Source organism: Brachycentrus maculatus, unplaced genomic scaffold (genome assembly GCF_059751285.1).
Source record: "Brachycentrus maculatus isolate JH-2025_06_01 unplaced genomic scaffold, ASM5975128v1 h1tg000033l, whole genome shotgun sequence".
Classification (NCBI taxonomy): domain Eukaryota; kingdom Metazoa; phylum Arthropoda; class Insecta; order Trichoptera; family Brachycentridae; genus Brachycentrus; species Brachycentrus maculatus.
In genome coordinates, this window is record NW_028280787.1 from 1,059,094 (window position 1) to 1,082,467 (window position 23,374).

The window sequence follows — 23,374 nt, forward strand, 5'->3', positions numbered from 1 at the left end:
AGAAGCTTTTTATTGAGCAGAAATTATTTTATTAGTATGTGAGGTCCGAATCCATGGATTATAATCACACACATGAGAAACGCCAGAAAATATCATTTTCATTTTCTGATTCAAAATCTGGATTATCTTCAATTATCAAGTAATTGAAGATAATCCAGATTTGTGAACAAGTATTTGGACACACTCAAAATGTTGTAAATTAATTATCTGGTCAAATTATAGGCTTAAATGATAAAAAGGAAAGAAAAGTTTTTTTATATATTTGAAGTGTTCCCATGGGTGAGGTATCGAACCCAGAACTGTGCGAGTGAAGTGATCTACGCTACCGCGGACTGGTTTGCGCTGGAATGCAGCGCAATATGGTAATAAATTACCAATATATAATTATGAGAGCCACGTAGGTGAAAAGATAAATATCCATAATATAACCAGTGGCTAGAGTCAATATGTAAACACTATATCTAGTTTCGTGCGAGATGCTTCTGTAATGCCATGCGCTTCTCAAACTGTAGAGCCATTCTTATTTCAATCACTTTTCTCATCCCCTAACTAATAACATTTTATAATTAAAATGTAACTTTGTTTTAAAATCACTATTTAATAGTGATTTTAAAACGCAATTTCAAAACATTGTACATGAATCACTTGAATTTTCACTACAGATATCTATTGGTGAGATGAAGAAGCTTTTTATTGAGTAAAAACTCTTATATTTGTATGTGAGGTCCGAATCCTGGATTATCACACAAAAATATATTTACAATAAAAATATTTTTTGTACTAAAGCACACTATCTGCGGGCGGATTCGCGTTTATAATAGAGATAAACATCTCTAAAAAGTAGTGATAACATTTAACCATACTGTATACATCGATATGAGATCAAAATATGCCGCGAAAGTCATGCGTAAAAATAACTTACACGCAATTTACGACGAGTCGAGTGAAAAGGTAAAATAACCCTTCCCGCCCAACACCACCAGTCGAGTGAAACGGTCAAATTACCCTTCCTGCAGATAGTGTGTAATATATCGTGAAAAGCAAAAGAATTTGAAAAAAAAGGGATTTGTGTATTTTCCTGAGGGGTGCTATCTTTTGTTATATGAGGGTAATTCTTAAATGCATATGTAAGGATTTATATTTAAATATTTACGTTTTGAGATTTAAAAAAAATATATTGAAGTAGAAAAGTTGTAGAAGCTCTGATCTGTGATTCGTCTGCATGTTCCAGCACAATGGCAGTGCAACATGGTGTTATACGCTGACGAGGAAATTCCTCTATTTGTCCCGGTGTTGGTACAAAAATTCAAATATTGGTAGTGTCAACATAATACTACTGGTCGACATATTACACTGTTGACTCGCACATACGTACACCACTTGTTTGGGTTCCGATCACGTTCTGTTTGTTCTTTGTCCGAGGCAAACAAGAGGCGTCCGTAACACGGGGTGTCCGTAAGTCGAGAAGACGTAAAGCGAGGGATCAAGTTAGGTTCAACTGAATATATCAACTAACTTACTAACTAAGCGTCACGCTGCTTCACGCAGAAGTAGGCAGAGAGAATCGAAAGCTACACCTAACTGTCTTTGTACACTATCGTCGATTCCACATTCTTACATCTTCTCATACATTTTTACATACAAACCTATACAATGGTGTACAGGGCACTGCATCAAATAAACGCAGTGTTTTTTTTTATCGTTACACAGGAATGAAAGGTGATCAGCCATGCGCTTCAGGTACCAGTCCAGGGTAGTATTGAATAAATATTATAGTGAAAAAATCACTTATATTTATATTATTTTTTGACATCTCATCAAATATGAGAAAGAATATGGAAGTCTGGGCATTTACGGGGCTGACGACCGTCATAGGCTGGTAACATTCACTAATTCTACCCATTATTACAACTCAAATTCTTGGAAGTTCTAAATATATGAACCAATTTTGAAACATTGTTCTTAAATCATTAGAACTTCACTAGAGACATCTATTGGTCAGATTTGTGAACAAGTATTTGGACACACTCAAAATATTGTAACATTTATATTTATTTTACCCCCCCCCCCTGAGATTCGAACCGGGGACCTCCAGAACAGTAGCCCAGCGTGCTGACGATTACTTTACGGAGGCGGACAATATAAAAAGGGTTTGTATTAAATGTGATATAAGCAAACTGAAGAAAAAAAAATTAGGGTTGGAACCATGACTTCATGATGGACATTCAGCTTAGCTTTCGCTGATGGGGTTTTATTTGCCATAACTGAATTCGGTGCCCCATTAGCTCTCTTCTCTACATCATTACCCATCTTTCCATCTTCTTAATATTATACATATCGCTTACTCCTTTCAACAACGTCATACATCAAAAAACTTGATTTTTAGGAGATCGTTTTTAAAGTTTAAGAATATTTAAATTCATCATTGTTTTATTTTTTTATATATCGCTCACTCCTTTCAAGAACGTCATAAATCAAACTTGATTTTTCAGGAGAACGTTTTTATTCAGGATAAGATTAAAAATATAATACAATGTATTAAAAATAAATATCAAGCCAGTTATTGAACATTTTACTGTGCAACAGATCGTTTTAGGTAAAACCTGAATGATTTTTCTCCATTCGAAAAATATTAAGTATATTTAAACAATAACTTTTCTTCAAAATGCAAAAACAACACTTTCTGCCCTGTAGCGGGTAAATATAAGGTTAAAAATATGCCGCTTTTGCTGGGATATAGTACATTTTCTGGACATTCCGAAAACATGCACAACTGAAAATTGTCGATTTTTGATATATGACGTTGTTGAAAGGAGTGAGCGCTTTGTATTATTTATTCCTCTTATTTTATTTATAAATATTTATTTTCTTTTTATTAATAAATAAAAACTAAAAAAAAGTGTTTTCTTGAATATACATACTATTATGTAAAAATTGGTCAATGTCACATTTCGAGGACAAAATTAAATGGTCTAATCATATACAGCATAAGTGAAAGTTGACGATTTTTGATATGTGACGTTGTTGAAAGGAGCGACCGATATATTGATGGTTTTTTCAAACTTACCCCTAAGGCTGTCTGCGGGGTGGGCTCCATAGAGATCGTATGGGGCTCTGGCGTATGGTAAGGGCGGATGGTGTGCGAGAGCCCTAGCTGCAAGGTACTGCAGTTCCCCATGGAGACTCGATGCTGACAACCTGTGAACAAAATAAAATTTATATAAATAAAACATACTTATATTATAAATATCTTACAAAATTTATATAAATAATACATACTTATATTATTAATATAAGTATAATATTAACTTGCCGCCTCCGTAGTGTAATGGTCAGCGCGCTCGGCTACCATTCTGGAGGTCCCGGGTTCGATTCCCAAGGGGGGTAAAATAAATATAAGTAATTTTTTTCACTGTAATATTTATTCAATATTACCCTGGACTGGTACCTGAAGCGGAGGGCTGATCACCTTTCCTTCATGTGTAAACGATCAAGATAACACTGCGTTTATATGACGCAGTGCCCTATGCACCATTGGGGTGCGGATAAGGGTTTTTTATTATTTTTATTTATTATAATAATAACATACTTATATTATTATTATTAATATTTAAAGCATTTACTTTGTGGTTAGTCATTTTAATTTTTTTTTAACAAAAAATTTTATAATATTAGTATAAAACCAGTCACCGAGATTTTTATGTCTACCGGTTTCGAGACGTACCCGTCTCTTCGTCAGGACAATCGCTACCACAGCATGCAAACAATATCACCCTTCACTACCATAGCACTATTTACACAATTAAAACTACACAAAATGTTTGACACATAAGTGTGTAAATTTTGTTTAATTTTATTAAATTTAATTTTAAGTGTGTAAATAGTGCTATGGCAGTGAAGGGTAGTATTGTTTGCATGATGTGGTAGCGATGAGATGGTAGTGATAATAAAGGTGTGTTGAGATGGTTTGGACACGTGGAACGAATAAGTGAGGTAAGAACGGTTAAAAAAAATTATGAGGCGAATGTAGTTGGAAAAAAAACACATGAAGACCGAGGAAAACTTGGCACAATCAGGTATGTCAAATACTTGAAAGCGGCCGGGTCAGGAATCGTAATAATCGTCGGGTATGTATGAGGAAATGCATGAATAAAAAGAGGCGAAGAATGTTTGCAAAGGAGTAGTGTGGCGTTCGATTCTCTCTGCCTACCCCTGCGGAGAAGCGGCGTGATGGTTAGTTAGTTAAGATTCAGATAATGGCCCTTTGAAGGGCCCATAGCATAAATATAAAAAAGGTTTTTCGGGAGACGATAATTCAATCGGACGCTTCAAAGTGTCAACAAATAAGGGACCAAGTCCATTTAAAAAAATCTAACGACATGGCATAACACGTTAACCAAATTAACGAATGCTTCCTGTTGCAATTATACCGTCCACATGTTTCGAGATCTTTGGATAGTCGAAACAGAACAAAAATAGACGATCCGTAGGGGTAAGCAGAGAGGATGGAACGCCACGCTCGTCTATCTAAACCAGTCATCTTTACAACATTTTGAGTGTGTCCAATTACTTGTTCACTATTCTGGATTATCACCAATTATAGGAGTTGTTATTTATTTATTTATTTATTTTTCAAAACATATTATATCCATAAGTCATATATATAATATTCCCGATGAGTAATTTCTATTTCTCATTTTGGGACATGGGATTAAGGTTAACAAGACTGGAACACAAATAATAAAGTTACAAAAATGTTTTTTTTTTTAAATAACCAAAACTAATACATGGCAAAACGTAAAAACAGAAAACAGGTATAATAAATAGGCATACGAAGCATATTAAAAAGAAATAAATGAGAAAAACATAAGGTAAGAAGTATATTAATAATATTACCCTGGACTGGTACCTGAAGCGGAGGGCTGATCACCTTTCCTTCATGTGTAAACCATCAAGATGACACTGCGTTTATATGACGCAGTGCCCTATGCACCATTGGGGTGCGGATAAGGGTTTTATTTTTATTATTATTAAGAAGTATATTTAAAATGAACAAATGAGAAAATATAAAAAAAAACAAGGAAATATGACTAAAAACTACATACTTATATATCTTTTCCTAAAGATTCTTTTCAGATTATTTATTTTGGATCATAATTTATTTTTTTAAAGAGTATTTTTGATTTTTTAATTTACAAAAATACTTCAATTTCATACTATTTTTGTGAGCTTAGTGACTTATTGTTAGAAATAGGTATCAAACTGTGGTAGAGTGGGTTCGAACCGAGAAGCTCTGACTCAAGAATCAGCGACGCTAACCACGGGACCACAATCGGAGACAACAAAAGATTTTCTCCTCAATAAATAGCTTCTTTTCATCTCACCAATATATGTATCTAGTGAAGATCTAGTAATTCAAGAACAACGTTTCAAAATTAGTTAATATATTACAGAATTTCCAAGAATTTAAGTAGTGTGGTTGTCAATAATGAAGGATGAAAGTAGACTGAATGCAGTCGAAATGCGATCTCTCAGAAGAATGTGTAACAAAACGATGTATGATAGATGTGCGAATAGTGAAATAAGGAAAGAATGCAAAGCTGAGATAAGCATTATCGATAAAATTAAGAAAGGTGTGTTGAGATGGTTTGGACATGTAGAACGAATGAGTGAGGAAAGAACGGTAAAACAAATTTATGAGGCGAATGTTAGCGGGAAAAGAAGCAGAGGAAGACCGAGAAAAACATGGCACGATCAGGTATGCCAAATACTTGAAAGTGGTCAGGTTAGGAGTCGTAACAATCGGCGGGTATGTATGAGGAGATGCATGAACGTGGAAGAGGCGAAGAATGTTTGCAAGGACAGAGTGGTGTGGCGCTCTATTCTCTCTGCCTACCCCTGCGGGGAAGCGGCGTAGTGGTTAGTTAGTTAGTTAGTTTTGGTTGTCAATAATGGGTAGAATTGGTGATCACTTAGACCAGTCTATGATGGTCGGAAGCCTTGTAAATGCCCCGACTTCCATATTCATCTTCATCTATGTTGAGATGTCAAAATGTTTACATTAATAATCTGAAAAAAAGGTCTTATAAAAGCGTTTAATTTTTATATTTAAACTCTGATATTTTTTATACAATGTGGTTGAATTTTACCAATACGGAAATTGTAGGCCTCCCTTACAATGTAAGGGATGCGAAGCTAGTTAAAAAGATATTTGATATTCTGAAATGACATCCCATAAGGGCGGTATTCTTTATAAGTTTATGCGGTGGTAAATCTATACGACCGGGGTGGATTGTTGACATCTGCTGACGGTATGGTAATTATTCGACTGTGAGTTTATGGTAAGTTTATGGTGTGTTTGGGGGATGGAAATTCCTTTATTGCACTGCTAAAATTGAGAATATATCGTGGGTATACTGGCAAAAAAACATAACTCTAAAAGTCAGTCCACTTGGTCTTCACATTCGTTTGAAAATGCCATAACAAGGCGAAAAAATTGTCACAATATGAATTTTGTATGTGTTTTTGTTAATAAAATACAACTTAGTAGGTTTATTTATTTTTAAACGATTTGTCACATACGCAGAATTCGTTGTCCCTCTATGAAAAATATAGTTTACTCGGAATTTTCTACTATGTAACAATAAAAACAATAATAAATTTGAAACAGGCAAATAATTTCGTATATCGTAGTCATACAGGAGAAAGTGACCAAGTGTACTTTTTACAAAAACGTGATCATTGACTATTTGATATCTTACCATACTAGCTTAATATTGCCCTGAAAAAATCCCAAAAGATTTTAAACTTTTAAGTATAATATATTGACCTGTTAAAAATGACTAACAGCGTTGATGTTTATTTTCTTGCCAAGCAAAAGTGATTTGAATGGCCCTCCTGAACATTTCACGTTTTGTCAGTTGGTCACTTTCTCCTGTACGACTAAGATATGTTGTTGAAAGGAGTGAGCGATATGTTAAAAACACATTTTTTATATTTTTTTGTAAAGGCAGTAATGCCGTAAATAAATAAATTCATCAATAAAAAAAAAAGATAATCGCTACTACGAAAAACTGGTGCATAGCAATTAACCCTTTCAACCCCCAACGTCGTACACCTGTCCATAATTTAGATTTGAAAAGCTGAAGCACGCCAGATATATATTTTTTTCATTTCTTTTTACCACATTTAGCACTAAGAGACGTGCGTGTCTGACATGATATAAGAATAAAAATATATATACAAAGATTAGTTATATGATGAACGTCAGGGGCGTGCATTCCATGTCGGCAGAAAAGCAGTGGCGAGCCTAGCTTACTTTACTACCTACCACTACTGCCTAATTTGATACAAAACTCTGTTCATATCACTGCTTTCACTAGTAGCATCAAACCATAATCAAAAAAAATGTATCCAGTCATATATATAATCAAAGGGACAATCCAATATTGATATATAAACATTTAAAATTTCTGCCGGTACGTGGAATATTGTGGATGAGTATCATCGTTGAACAACAAACTAGACAAAAATATCGAAATATTTTAGTACACAACCATGATACACGATTTACAAAAAACGAAGGTTTGATAGTTCCAAGAATTAACAATAAATATGGGAGTCCAACACTGCAATATTTTAAACTTGTTGCCGAACATTTTAAATTTGTTGCCGACGGATGTTAAGAGGTCAAAATAAAATATGGAACAAAGGCAAAATAAAGCAATGGGTGAATGATCAAGAGAATGTGTATATTCTTAATTTTTCTCTCTTTTTTGTGTGTATATTAGGTTAAAATGGTTAAAAACAATAAAAAATGTATTAAAAAAGAACTCCACCGACAAGACACACAAGGCGGCTTGGTGGGTCTCTGCAAAATATATTTTTTAAATATGTTGAAAATTGTGATTTTAATAAATGTATACAATTTATGTTAAAAATAAAAAATAAAAATAAAATTAAAAAATTAGATAGTAAGAATGAAAAGCCATACGTTATTTTTTTTAAATATGTTGCATATGAAAAAATGTATGATCGATTAACACTTATTACATGAAATCCAGTTTTGGCAAGAATCCACATAGCATAGAAGCTAGAAGTGCATCAAAAGTTGAAAGAAACGCTTTTAGGTTTTACAACATTTTGAGTGTGTCCAAATACTTGTTCACTAATCTGGATTATCTCCAATAAGAATTTTTTTTAAATTTTTTTTACATGTCAACATAAATGAAGAAGAATATGGAAGTCGGGGATTTACAGGGGGTACGACCATCATAGGTTGGTTTAAGTGATCACTTTTCACACGCGTAACATTAATAAATTCTACCTGTAATTCTACCTATATAATGCCCAGACTTCGATATTTTTCTTCATCTTGATGAGATCTCAAAAAAATCATGTAAAAAATAACTCCTAATAGGAGATAATCCAGATTTGTAAACAAGGATTTGGACACACTCAAAATGCTGTTAATAAATTAACTGGTGAAATTATAGGCTAAAATAAAAAATGAAAAGGATATTTTCTAGCGTTTCTCAAATGTGTGAATATATTCCAGGATTCGGACCTCACATACAAATGAAAGAATTTCTGCTTAGTAAAAAAAAAAGCTTCTCTCATCCCACCATAGATGTCTCCAGTGAAATTCTAGTAAATTCAAATAGTTTGTTTAGAATTAAATTTATATCATTGGAAGTTCCAAGAATTTGAGTAGTGTGGCTGTCAATCATGGGTAGAATTGGTGAATGTTACACGTGTGTAAAGTGATCACTGAACCAGCCTTAGACATGTTATAAGCCCTGTAAATGCCCAGACTTCCATATTCTTCTTCATATATGTAGAGATGTAAAAAAATAATTTAAAAAATCTACTATTTTTTTATCTACCCATAACACCCGTCACAGCTACAAATTCCTATCTAATTTCCCAATTCATAATCAAATCATGCGTCGATTTCCTACTACTATATCCTAGCATCGTTAATCCTTTTAGAATCGCGCCTCATTTACATTCATTGTAGTTATTGAAAATCCAACGAAGGACGAAAATGTCAGACCAAAACGCAAATTTAAATTTATCGCTAATATATGCAATCGAAGATCGGGATCAGGTAACAAGCGTTTATTATGGACGAGAAAGGGTTGGAATAAAAAATAATAATAAATAATATCACCGTTTAAGGATAAGGGATGATGGTTTAAACCAGAGGTTCCCAAACTCTTTTATCTCGTAGACCCCTTGCCTTACCTGATATTGATTTTTATCAAATTCATTAACTTCAAATGTATTTTTGACAGCCGGTATATGTAGTGTTACTCACTTTGAACCACACATGTTAGGTTTTATACATTTATATTTTAAATTCAAATTAAAACATAGACCCATTGCAAGTTGTCATAGACCCCTGGGGGTCGATATAGACCACTTTGGGAATCACTGGTTTAAACCATAGATTTCCAAACTTATTCGATTTTTTTTTCTTTATAAACGGTCGTTGCCAATTTGTATATAAAATTAAATAGTGTGGTTGTCAATCATGGGTAGTATTTATTTATTTATAACGGTATTACTGCCTTTTACAAAAAATAACAGAAATTAGAAATTAAGATACGTAGAAAATAATAAAAAAATGATTTATTTATTGTAACTGTAGACAGTTGGTAGAATTCCATATTGAATTGTTGGGTAATATATCCATAATAAAACACGGTTTTTGTTGGATTGAATTCTACATTTATTTATGTATATTTTAATACGTGACGCATTTCGTCTTCTTAGGACATTATCAAACACTATCACTATCAAAATCGAGTGTTTGATAATGTCCTAAGAAGACGAAACGCGTCACGTATTAAAATATACATAAATAAATGTAGAATTCAATCCAACAAAAACCGTGTTTTATTTTGGATATATTACCCAACAATAATAATGATATAACATAAAAATGACAATAATGAAAAACGAAAGGATAAGATGCCTGAATGTATGAAGAATGAAAAAGAGTCTGAAAGAATTTAAAAATAAATGTTTTGTTTGCTGTAAAGATATGTAAATATGTAAATTAAGTGTAAATAATAGTTTATATTAGTTGTTATATAAGCTAACTTAAGAAATAAAATAAAATAAAAAATAAAATAAAAATAGGGTTTAGAAGAAGCACCTAAGTTAAATCCGGTATTCTTCTTATCCCTATTGACTCGGAACTTCATAAAAGCTGAAATTATTGATTCGAATCGAACCATTATTATTTATATGATTTGTGACGTAATTTACATATTAAATTGTTGGCAATTTATGAATGTTTTCTGACACATTGAAATGATATGCAAATTTTCTATTTCCCCTTTTTGCAATATATCATTCGTGGTGCAAAATCGATAAAATACACCGTCGCCCCTCGTAGATCTTCAGTGATGCGAATATCGGTCACTTACCATATAATCGAATAATTGATTTGAGAAAAATCGATCAAAGTAAGACAGGTTTCTTAAATCACTAGGAATTCACTAGAGACATCTAGTGGTGAGATGAAAATAGTATATTTATTGAGCGTAAACACTTTTATTAGTATGTGAGGTCCGAATCCTGGATTGTAATCACATACAGTAGAAACGCGAGAAAATATCATTTTCATTTTTATTATCTAAGCTTATAATTTGACTAGTTAAGTTCTTTGCAATGGTATGGACATGTGGAGCGAATGGATAATGAGAGAATGACTAAGAAAATATATGTGGCGAATGTGAGAGGGAAAACAGAACGAGGACGACCGAAAAAGGCGTGGCACGATCAGATCAATCAGAAGCTATAATCTGGCGGTGTCAAAAGTCTGCGTAATCGGAGGGCATGTATGAATAGATGTATGGATGTGAAGGAGGCGAGGAGTGTATGTCAGGACAGAAGAGGAGTGTATGGCGTTCCATCCTCTCTGCCTACCCCTGCGGGGAAACGGCGTGATGGTATTAGCAGTAATTTATTTACAACATTTTGAGTGTGTCCAAATACTTAAAAATTAAAAAGAAATAATTAATATAATAAATAATCGTGAAATCGCATGCGGTAGTATGTAAGACGAGATGCAAGAATGTAATGTGAAGCGCAGAATGTTTGCAAGGACTGAGTGGTGTGACGTTCTATTCTCTCTCCCTACCCCTGCGGGAAGTAAAATGATGGTTACATAGCTATTTTATTAAAATTAAAGACTTGAATATACCACTTTAATGAGTTTTATTTATATATATATATATACGACTAGTTTCGAAAAACGACAGATGTTTTCATCTTCTGGTACAAATTAAAACATTTTGTGTCGTTTTTGAAACAAGTCGTATTTATAAAAAAACTGATTAAAGTGGTAAATTCAAGTGTTTAATTTTAATAAAATAATCATGTCATTCCACAAAGTTAATGCCGAATCAATAAATGTTACATAGCTATATTATTGGTGTAGTTTACACTAACAGTTACACAAACTGTTAGTTTAAATTTGTACCAGAAGATGAAAACATCTGTCTTTTCGAAACTAGTCGTAAATAAAAATAAAACTCATTAAAGTGGTATATTCAAGTGTTATATAGCTAGTTAAGTGTTATAGTTATATAGCTAGTTAAGTGTTATATAGCTAGTTAAAAATAAAACTCATTAAAGTGGTATATTCAAGTGTTATATAGCTAGTTAAGTGTTATAGTTATATAGCTAGTTAAGTGTTATATAGCTAGTTAAAAATAAAACTCATTAAAGTGGTATATTCAAGTGTTATATAGCTAGTTAAGTGTTATAGTTATATAGCTAGTTAAGTGTTATATAGCTAGTTAAAAATAAAACTCATTAAAGTGGTATATTCAAGTGTTATATAGCTAGTTAAGTGTTATAGTTATATAGCTAGTTAAGTGTTATATAGCTAGTTAAGTGTTATATAGCTAGTTAAGTGTTATAGTTATATAGCTAGTTAAGTGTTATATAGCTAGTTAAAAATAAAACTCATTAAAGTGGTATATTCAAGTGTTATATAGCTAGTTAAGTGTTATATAGCTAGTTAAAAATAAAACTCATTAAAGTGGTATATTCAAGTGTTATATAGCTAGTTAAGTGTTAGAGTTATATAGCTAGTTAAGTGTTATATAGCTAGTTAAAAATAAAACTCATTAAAGTGGTATATTCAAGTGTTATATAGCTAGTTAAGTGTTAGAGTTATAGAGTTATATAGCTAGTTAAGTGTTATATAGCTAGTTAAAAATAAAACTCATTAAAGTGGTATATTCAAGTGTTATATAGCTAGTTAAGTGTTAGAGTTATATAGCTAGTTAAGTGTTATATAGCTAGTTAAAAATAAAACTCATTAAAGTGGTATATTCAAGTGTTATATAGCTAGTTAAGTGTTATAGTTATATAGCTAGTTAAGTGTTATATAGCTAGTTAAAAATAAAACTCATTAAAGTGGTATATTCAAGTGTTATATACAGTATCTACTCAATGAATTAGGGCCACCCACTATTTTTTTGAATACTCTGAAATCTTTTGGATTATTATATTTATTTTACATAAATACTTTAAGTTTTCTATTGACATCTAATATCATGTATATTACCTTCAATAATATGTAAAATATACCTGGATTATTTAAGCCTTTACAAAATTTCAAACCCTTTTTCTGAGAAAGGTCCCTAATTAGCACAGGTAGACAGATAGTTGAAAGTTCAAAAAATAGTCCTATCTCATTTATTAGTGAAGTTTCTTGAGTTCTGGTTGTTGTTTTGTTCAGAGAGGTTATATAGTTATCGTGTCTTGTGAAAAAAACTTAATTTTTAATTTTAGTTCATAAAGTATAATTTTTTTTTGTAAACACAAGTGTTTTTTTTGAAAAGGACAAAATGGGAAAAAGTAAAGACATTTCTGAGGAAAAAAAGCCTAGTGTTATAGTGCTACTGAAATTAGGAATACTATCTAATAGAGAAATTTCAAAAAAAGAAAACATTTCTCGTCAAACAGTGGACAGAATTTCAAAATCAATAAAAAATCAGTCACCCACCACCAGCAATCAGCGAAAGAACTGTCGTAGGATTAGAAAAACAACACCGAGGACTGATCGAAAAATCGTTCAAAGTGCCTTAGAAAACCGTAGTGCATCAGCAAAAACATTAAAAATAAAATTGGAAGAAGAGGGTATAAATATATCGGTATCAACACTGAGGCGACGTCTTTACGAAGTAAATCTGAAATGCAGGCGCCCTATAAAAGTACCAAAATTGACACCACGAATGAAAGCGGATCGATTAAAATGGGCCAGGCTACATCGAAATTACTCGGTAGATGATTGGAAAAAGGTATTTATTTAAATTGAATTTTCAACATATCATTTTAGTAAATAAACTTATATATTTGAATTAAACTTAAATTTTCATTATTTTTCAGGTCATCTTTAGTGATGAGTGCCGGTTAGAAGCCGTGACAGAGAGCCGTCGATTCGTCAGGAGAACACCAATGGAACGTTACAATGAGGCCTGTGTGGTAAAAGTTATCAAACACCCCCCTGCAACAATGATATGGTCATGTATTATTAACAATTTACCTGGGCCGTTGTTTTTCGTGGAAGGAACAATGAACCAAAATTCCTATAAGCAGGTCCTCGAACGAATTTTATTGCCCTTCTACCATACACTCGACCCAACAGAAGGTCCATACACCTTCATGCAGGATGGGGCACCTTGCCACCGGGCTAAATCAATAATAAAATTTTTGTCTAACAAAAATCTGCCTTTGCTCCCCTGGCCTGGAAATTCTCCGGACCTTAATCCTATAGAAAACGTATGGAGCATGTTAAAAAATAAGGTATACTCATTTCCAAATCCGACAGTAGACTGTCTAAAAAAAAATATTCAAAAAATTCGGTCAGAAGACGAAGAAATAAAAAACATGATAAAACAGTGCATTTTAAGTATGCCAAAAAGAATTAAGGCAGTTATTTCTGCCAAAGGTGGAAATACTAAATACTAACTATATTTATATGAAAATATATGCATAATTTAAGCGTAATAAAGTGTTCATGTCTAAATAAAATTCAATGTTGTTTTATTCAAGGTTTTCTCTGAGTTATTCCTGTTTGAATTGAGAAATTGCGCGAAATTCTGCGTGGCCCTAATTCATTGAGTAGATACTGTAGCTAGTTAAGTGTTATAGTTATATAGCTAGTTAAGTGTTATATAGCTAGTTAAAAATAAAACTCATTAAAGTGGTATATTCAAGTGTTATATAGCTAGTTAAGTGTTATAGTTATATAGCTAGTTAAGTGTTATATAGCTAGTTAAAAATAAAACTCATTAAAGTGGTATATTCAAGTGTTATATAGCTAGTTAAGTGTTATAGTTATATAGCTAGTTAAGTGTTATATAGCTAGTTAAGTGTTATAGTTATATAGCTAGTTAAGTGTTATAGTTATATAGCTAGTTAAGTGTTATATAGCTAGTTAAAAATAAAACTCATTAAAGTGGTATATTCAAGTGTTATATAGCTAGTTAAGTGTTATATAGCTAGTTAAAAATAAAACTCATTAAAGTGGTATATTCAAGTGTTATATAGCTAGTTAAGTGTTAGAGTTATATAGCTAGTTAAGTGTTATATAGCTAGTTAAAAATAAAACTCATTAATGTGGTATATTCAAGTGTTATATAGCTAGTTAAGTGTTAGAGTTATATAGCTAGTTAAGTGTTATATAGCTAGTTAAAAATAAAACTCATTAATGTGGTATATTCAAGTGTTATATAGCTAGTTAAGTGTTAGAGTTATATAGCTAGTTAAGTGTTATATAGCTAGTTAAAAATAAAACTCATTAAAGTGGTATATTCAAGTGTTATATAGCTAGTTAAGTGTTATAGTTATATAGCTAGTTAAGTGTTATATAGCTAGTTAAAAATAAAACTCATTAAAGTGGTATATTCAAGTGTTATATAGCTAATTAAGTGTTATAGTTATATAGCTAGTTAAGTGTTATATAGCTAGTTAAGTGTTATATAGCTAGTTAAGTGTTATAGTTATATAGCTAGTTAAGTGTTATATAGCTAGTTAAGTGTTATAGTTATATAGCTAGTTAAGTGTTATATAGCTAGTTAAAAATAAAACTCATTAAAGTGGTATATTCAAGTGTTATATAGCTAGTTAAGTGTTATAGTTATATAGCTAGTTAAGTGTTATATAGCTAGTTAAGTGTTATATAGCTAGTTAAGTGTTATAGTTATATAGCTAGTTAAGTGTTATATAGCTAGTTAAAAATAAAACTCATTAAAGTGGTATATTCAAGTGTTATATAGCTAGTTAAGTGTTATATAGCTAGTTAAAAATAAAACTCATTAAAGTGGTATATTCAAGTGTTATATAGCTAGTTAAGTGTTAGAGTTATATAGCTAGTTAAGTGTTATATAGCTAGTTAAAAATAAAACTCATTAATGTGGTATATTCAAGTGTTATATAGCTAGTTAAGTGTTATAGTTATATAGCTAGTTAAGTGTTATATAGCTAGTTAAAAATAAAACTCATTAAAGTGGTATATTCAAGTGTTATATAGCTAGTTAAGTGTTATAGTTATATAGCTAGTTAAGTGTTATATAGCTAGTTAAAAATAAAACTCATTAAAGTGGTATATTCAAGTGTTATATAGCTAGTTAAGTGTTATAGTTATATAGCTAGTTAAGTGTTATATAGCTAGTTAAAAATAAAACTCATTAAAGTGGTATATTCAAGTGTTATATAGCTAGTTAAGTGTTATAGATATATAGCTAGTTAAGTGTTATATAGCTAGTTAAAAATAAAACTCATTAAAGTGGTATATTCAAGTGTTACATAGCTAGTTACAGAAAGAGATTGCAAATATTGCAAAATGCATAAAAACTACAACTCACTGATAACAGCGTTTTTCCACATTTATTTTATTTGACCAGAGACCGGGTTTCGTCGTGACCGACATCATCAGACTGGCGGGAGGCTTCAAAAGGTGATAAAATGTCCAATGATCCGCAATAAGCTTTCGGCACTGGAGTGACCGCAAACGAAGAGATCGTAAAATTTGCTGTGCATTATATTTATATCCGTATTGTGAATGACGATTGAGAAGAGGCGATGTGGAACCAGATAGTTGCTTGGCGAAGGTACAATGGTACAGTACAACCTCGATATAACGGACTAATTAGGATGAGGGGGTGTCCGTTTGAGTCAAAAGTCAATTATTTAAAAAAAAATATATATATATTTTTTTTTTTGACATTTCAACATAGATGAAGAAAAATATGGAAGTCTGGGTGTTAACGGGGCTTACGACCGTCAAAGGCTGGTTTAAGTGATCACTTTACACGCGTTTAGCATTCTCCAATTCTACCTATGATTATATATATAAATATATATATATATATATATATATATATATATATATATATATATATATATATATATATATATATATATATATATATATATATATATATATATATATATATATATATATATATATATATATATATGGTACAATTTTCGAGACATCTATTGGTGATATGGAAGAAGCTTTTTATTGAGCAGAAACGCTTTCATTTGTATGTGTAAAATCATTTATACCTATTTTCACCCCTCCTGGGAATGGAACTCGGGACCTCCAGTACAGTAGTTAAAACGCTAACCATTATTAAACCAATGGAGGCAGACAATATTCATTCATTCATTCCTTCAAACCCTTATCCGCACCCCAATGGTGCATAGGACACTGCATCATACAAACGCAGTAAGACAATAAACGCTTAAGACGATATTAATAGGACGTTTTTGTATATTTTTTGCATTTGACCGCCTTTTTTGTCCGTTATATCCTTGTTCGTTAAATGGAGGTCCGTTATATCGAGGTTTTACTGTACGTTAAGTACAAAGTAGGTGGCCACACTGCGTGAAAACGCAAACGCCGCCGCTGCGACCGCAAGTGCTGAGCGATTGCGGTCATGTGCGTTAAGAAACATCACTCTACTTACATTATATCTTGATATATCGTAGTCATACAGGAGAAAGTGACCAAGTTCATTTTTTACAAAAACGTGATCATTGACTATTTGATATCTTACTAGCTTAATATTGCCCTGAAAAAATCCCAAAGGATTTTAAACTTGGAAGTATAATATATTGACTTGTTAAACATGACTATTATAAGCTTCTTTACATCTCCCCAATAGATGTCTCTAGTGAAGTTCTAGTGATTCAAGAACAAGGTTTCTAAATTGGTTCATATATATAGAACTTCCAAGAATTTGAGTAGTGTGGTAGTCAATAATGGGTAGAATTGGTGAATGTTACACGTGTGTAAAGTGATCACTTAAACCAGCCTATGACGGTCGTCAGCCCCGTAAATGCCCAGACTTCCATATTCTTCATACACATATGAACCAATTTGATTCAAGAACTATATAAAGGCCCATCAGTCCATTTAATATTCATATTCGTTTGAAAATGCTATAAAAAGGCGAAACAATTGTCACAATATTAATTTTTATGCGTTTTTTAACAATAAAATACAACTAAGTAGACAAAAAATCTGTATTTGATTGAACTATTAATATATATTTTTTTTAAATAGCTTTTATTTGGAAGAGAACCTCTCTTTTTTTTAAATGTTACTAGATTCTACCCAAATTATTTCCCAAAGAGGTCAGAAAACGTGAAAATTTTAATTTTTTTCACAGCATGTTATGATATAATTTCAAATATGTCAAAAAAATTACATCAATCCTTTTTTATTCGCACCACATATGACTGCGAGCAGATTTGAATTTCGAATGGATCATTCTCATGATGTGTTATTATTGGCAAAAAAATAATATGAAAAATCACAAGACTATCGGTAACATTCTTATTGAAATCTGTAGAGAACTAAGGGAGATATGAAGGTTTAAACTTTAGATATTTTAAGAAAACGAAAAAGGAAACACCTATATACGTCATCAAATTTAATGTCATCGGGTGTGTATGGGGCGTATCCCTTTATGTATCTGTTTTAAAGAGCTGTAATAGTAGTAGTGTAGATTCGTTTCTGTAACGTCATTCGTTACCAACTTACGAAAACTATGTTTTTACGAAGGCGAATTTTGCAAAAGAAAATGATGAATGAAAATATTGATTATATCGGCTATTATAAACACTAAACAAGTCTTACACAATCCTTTATAGGTTGAGTATGTTAAATTAGATATTCCTCCCGAGTGATAATACCCTATTCGCAATTCTAATCAAAGATAGTCAACTCTCTACCCAGTAACACCACAAGACTTTTGTGGGACACAAATATGTATTATGGATTTAACTTATGGCAAAATATGAATGTGTGGTAGGCTGAAATTCGTCATGGCTTTTCTAATGCGACGCAGACTGGTAAAACCACGAAATGTCGTAACTTTAGGTAAGTTTCATTAGGTGGAAATGTGATTGTCATTAACTATATTACTTCAGATAGAATACATTAATGTATAGTAAGGTGCTCTAACCACAAGTGGTCTATATTAATATATATATATATATATATATATATATATATATATATATATATATATATATATATATATATATATATAAATATAAGTATATATATATATATATATATATATATATATATATATATATATATATATATATATATATATATATATATATATATATATATATATATATGTATATATATATATATATATATATATATATATATATATATATATATATATATATATATATATATATATATATATATATATATATATATATATATATATATATATATATATATATATATATATATATATATATATATATATATATATATATATATATATATATATATATATATATATATATATATATATATATATATATATATATATATATATATATATATATATATATATATATATATATATATATATATATATATATATATATATATATATATATATATATATATATATATATATATATGTATATATATATAAATATATATATATATATATATATATATATATATATATATATATATATATATATATATATATATATATATATATATATATATATATATATATATATATATATATATATATATATATATATATATATATATATATATATATATATATATATATATATATATATATATATATATATATATATATATATATATATATACATATGACCTCAGTAAAAGTGCAGATATTTGCATCAGTTTTTTGAGTGCCACTTCTTCAAATTTTCATATTTTAGGATTCTGATATATATTATGGACACACTCAAAATGTTTTAATTCTCCTTCAACTATGTTAAGATATCAAAGCTTTTTTATTTTTATTTGGTGTGTTGATACCTGTTGGGTGGAATTTGTGGACATGTCTCACTTGCGTTGTGAGCACTCCATATGGCAGATATAATAATAGGTTGGTCGTGTCCATGGGTTCTGAAATACGGTACTCGTGCGTTAATAGTTAACGAGATTAATCGTCGGTCTTAAACTAATATTATGTGTATATATTAATTCGCTGACCCTTCGGCGGCGAGAGCCGAATAATAACTGGTCGAAAATTTCGTAGGAAATAATAAAAATTGATTGCAAGAGGGTACTCTCAAATATATAAAAATAAAAATATATATATATATATATATATATATATATATATATATATATATATATATATATATATATATATATATATATATATATATATATATATATATATATATATATATATTTGCTTAAAATTTTCAATTTCATATTATTTCTGTGAGTCTTAGCGGCTCATTATTAGAAATAGGTATCAAATTGTGGTAGAGTGGATTCGAACCGAGAAACTCTGACTTAAGAGTCCGCGACACTAACCACGGGACTATAATACATAACCCGACATAACCCTACACAACCCGACACATTTACATATTTTTTTTAAATTTTATTTTTGCAAACTCCTTACCATCTAATAACTGTTTTTAATTTTTTCAATTATCCCTTGTTCAGCCTTACATTCCTTTCTTATTTCTTCGTTTTTTTTTCTTCGATTTTTGTCATTGCATTTTTTTTCATATAGTAGGTGTGAAAGGGTTAAAACTCACTCTCGGACATAAAAAGCGTAAGAGAAAATATTATACAAAGATAAAAGGCGACCGCGTTTATAAGGTTAACTTTAGAAAGAGACAGCGATACGCACGTAAGACACGAGCGAAGAGCAAAGAAAGTCACAAAATAACACGTTTGGACAGCCAATGAGTGCGAGCGAGACAAAACACCCATTAAATCGCGTAAGAAAGAGCGAGACAGACGTATACAAACCGTTCCATCTTCAAAGGTAGACAGGTTAATCGTAAATAATAAGATATAATCGATAAATCGATACAAATACCAGTAAATTTGAAAAAAAAATCGAGCGCGCGATTTTACGCCGTGTGTCACTGTTAAATAGAGATCAATTTCGCTCGGCAGGATTCGGAATGACGCCCAAATCCGCCACGGCAATTTGGGCTTTATGGGCATTGTAAATAAGGTTGAGTGTCGCTCGCGTCGGGCGTATTGAAAGAGTTTCGTGAGAAATGTCGATATTAAGATATTATGAAAGGATCACAATGAAACGCGAGATGAATGGCTTCATTTTGTGGAAATTGTTTTTGATAATTTGATTTCAATAGATACTTTATCGCCCACATCGATTTTTGTAAGGTAGATAATTATATCTACACTTACCTAATGACACTATTGTTATATCATTTTGTAATATTTTTTTATTTTATTCTGTGCGATCCCTCAGACGAATGTGCGGCAAAACGATGTATGATTCAACTGACTGATTTATTTTTGTCCTCAAAACGGATCGTCTACCAATTTTTTACGTAATAGTGTGTATTATATATTCAAGAAAACACGTATTTTTTAAAAAATAATTTTCATGTATTAATAAAAAGAAAATGAATGTTGATAAAGAATATAAGAGGAATAAATAATACAAATCGCTCACTCCTTTCAACGACGACATATATCAAAAATCGGCAATTTTCAGTTGTGCATGTTATTAGATTCTTAAAATTTATAAATAAATGTTTTGTTTACTGTAAGAAGATGTAAATATATATATGATGTAAATTAAATGTAAATAACAGCTTATATTAGTGTAATATAAGCTAATTAAATAAATAAATAAAATGTTAGTTTGTTATGCATATCGCTCACTCCTTTCAAGAACGTCATAAATCAAAAATCGTCAATTTTCAGTTGTGCATGTTTTCGGAATGCCCAGAAAATGTACTATATCCCAGCAAAAGCAACATATTTTAAACTTAATATTTACCCGCTACAGGGCAGAAAGTGTTGTTTTCGCATCTCCTCGTACATCTCCTCGTACATACCCGACGATTATTACGACTCCTGTATTTGAGTATTTGACATACCTTTTTTGAGTCTACTAAGTTGTATTTTGTTGTAAAAAAACACATAAAAATCAATTCGTGACAATTGTTTCGCCTAGTTATAGCTGTTTTAAACGAATATAATTCGTAATAAATAAAATAAAACTCAATATGGCTCAAAAAATCAGTGTTCGATTTAACATTTAGTAGATACATAAATTCCATATTATTAAAATATATAATAAATAAATAAATAAATATTTTGTTTGTAGACCCCCGGGTATATAAACTTGATCTAGTAAAGTATGCAAAAGGTTAAGATACGAGCGAGATGGCACTGCGCGTGGTCCATAAGTGAGAAGGGTGCAGGAAGAGAGAAAGAGACGAATTGGAGGGTTATCGGGATGAAAAGAGATGGATGACCAAGAAGCATACAGGTAGTTTATGGAGAGCATCGTGCTGTCCGAGTACCGCGAATTTTGAATAAAAAAATATATAAATTTTTTGTTTTTACCAGTTGAAAATACGTCAAGTCAAACATCTGAAGTGTAGGGTATCAATACTAAATTTTATAGAATAAAATAACAACTATGTATGTAATGTTTTCCACATGAATTTTATTTGACTAGCAATCGGGTTTCGTCGCAACCGACATCATCAGACTGGTGTGAGGCTAGACAAAATTTTATGTTATATACATAACAAGGCAGTGGTTGAAAACCATGATTTTATATAATTTTATCTGACAAAATGAATTTAAATTTAATGAGTTGAATGTCAGAAAAAAAAATTATTTGAGTTTTACTTCGTATATACCTTCTTCTTCTTCAAACCCTTAAGCACCCGATGGCGCATAGGGCACTGCATCATATAAAAGTTATCTTGGTAATTAAATCATAAAAAAATATTTAAAAAATATTGCAAATACAGTGTTGCCACCATATGATAAAAGAAAATGTAGCATTTTTTCACACTACTCAATTTTTTTAAACACAAACTCAACATATCGCTAACTCCTTTCAACAACGTCATATATCAAAAATCGACAATTTTCTGTTGTGCATGTTTTCGGAATGCCCAGAAAATATATGCACTATATCCCAGAAAAAGCGACATATTTTTAACTTAATATTTACCCGCTACAGGGCAGAAAGTGTTGTTTTTGCTCTTTGAAGAAAAGGTATTGTTTATTTATTTTTTAAATAGAGATAACCTTCAGGTTTTACCAAAAAAGATCTGTTGCAAAGTAAAAAGTTCAATAAGTGATTTGATATTTATTTTTAATACATTTTATTATACTGTAGTCTTAAACTTTAAAAACGATCTCCTGAAAAGTCAAGTTTTTTTATATATGACGTTGTTGAAAGGAGTGAGCGATATGTCAAAAAATGCAAAAGTGCCTGTTTGTTTAAAACGCGCGTTTTAGCGAAAGCGCGTAGAGCGAGACCGCGCACTCCGGGGCCCGCTGATGGCCCGTTTTTTTGAGCGGAGATTTATCGATGATTGAGTCATTTCTTCTCTCGGAGCGACTCAACAGGGACTCGGGTCGCGGTAATATCCAATTATGGAGCGGTCGTTGTATGAAGAAATAAATAAAAATAATAACACGCGCGAGCCGCGTCCAAACAAGGGGAAGGCGAGCGGTCTGACCCGAATATTACTCGATCGAGAATTTTTTTTAATGGCTTCGCGTTTTATGGGCGAGCGTAAAACGGTGCGTCGGTTTTACGCCGTTCGTATTGTTGTATGGACAACGAAATCTGTGTATCATTATATCGATAGTGTTATCAAATTTTTCATTTTCTATGTTTGTTCCACAAAATGTCGAAAATAGTGTATTCTATAATCTGGAAAAAGGATATAGCTGTAGTTGCAATACTTATTAAGTTTTATTTAGATACGTTCTTAAAAAAATACATAAGCAAATGACTTACAACATTTTGAGTGTGTCCAAATACTTGTTCACAAGATCTGGACT

The 23,374-nt window shown here is 31.0% G+C and overlaps 2 protein-coding genes across 2 annotated transcripts in view; one reads left to right on the forward strand and one right to left on the reverse strand.

The window, feature by feature from the left end:
- The window catches only part of LOC148312752 (uncharacterized), a 518,102-nt gene that overhangs the window by 156,464 nt on the left and 338,264 nt on the right, over nucleotides 1–23,374 (forward strand). The gene's annotated exons all lie outside the window — the stretch shown is intronic.
- Nucleotides 1–23,374, reverse strand: part of LOC148312754 (uncharacterized) — a 143,027-nt gene that overhangs the window by 39,775 nt on the left and 79,878 nt on the right. The window contains exon 3 of the mRNA XM_088273713.1: nucleotides 3,068–3,198. Within this exon, the coding sequence (XP_088129839.1) occupies nucleotides 3,068–3,198 (131 nt within the window). The remainder of the gene's footprint in view (nucleotides 1–3,067; nucleotides 3,199–23,374) is intronic.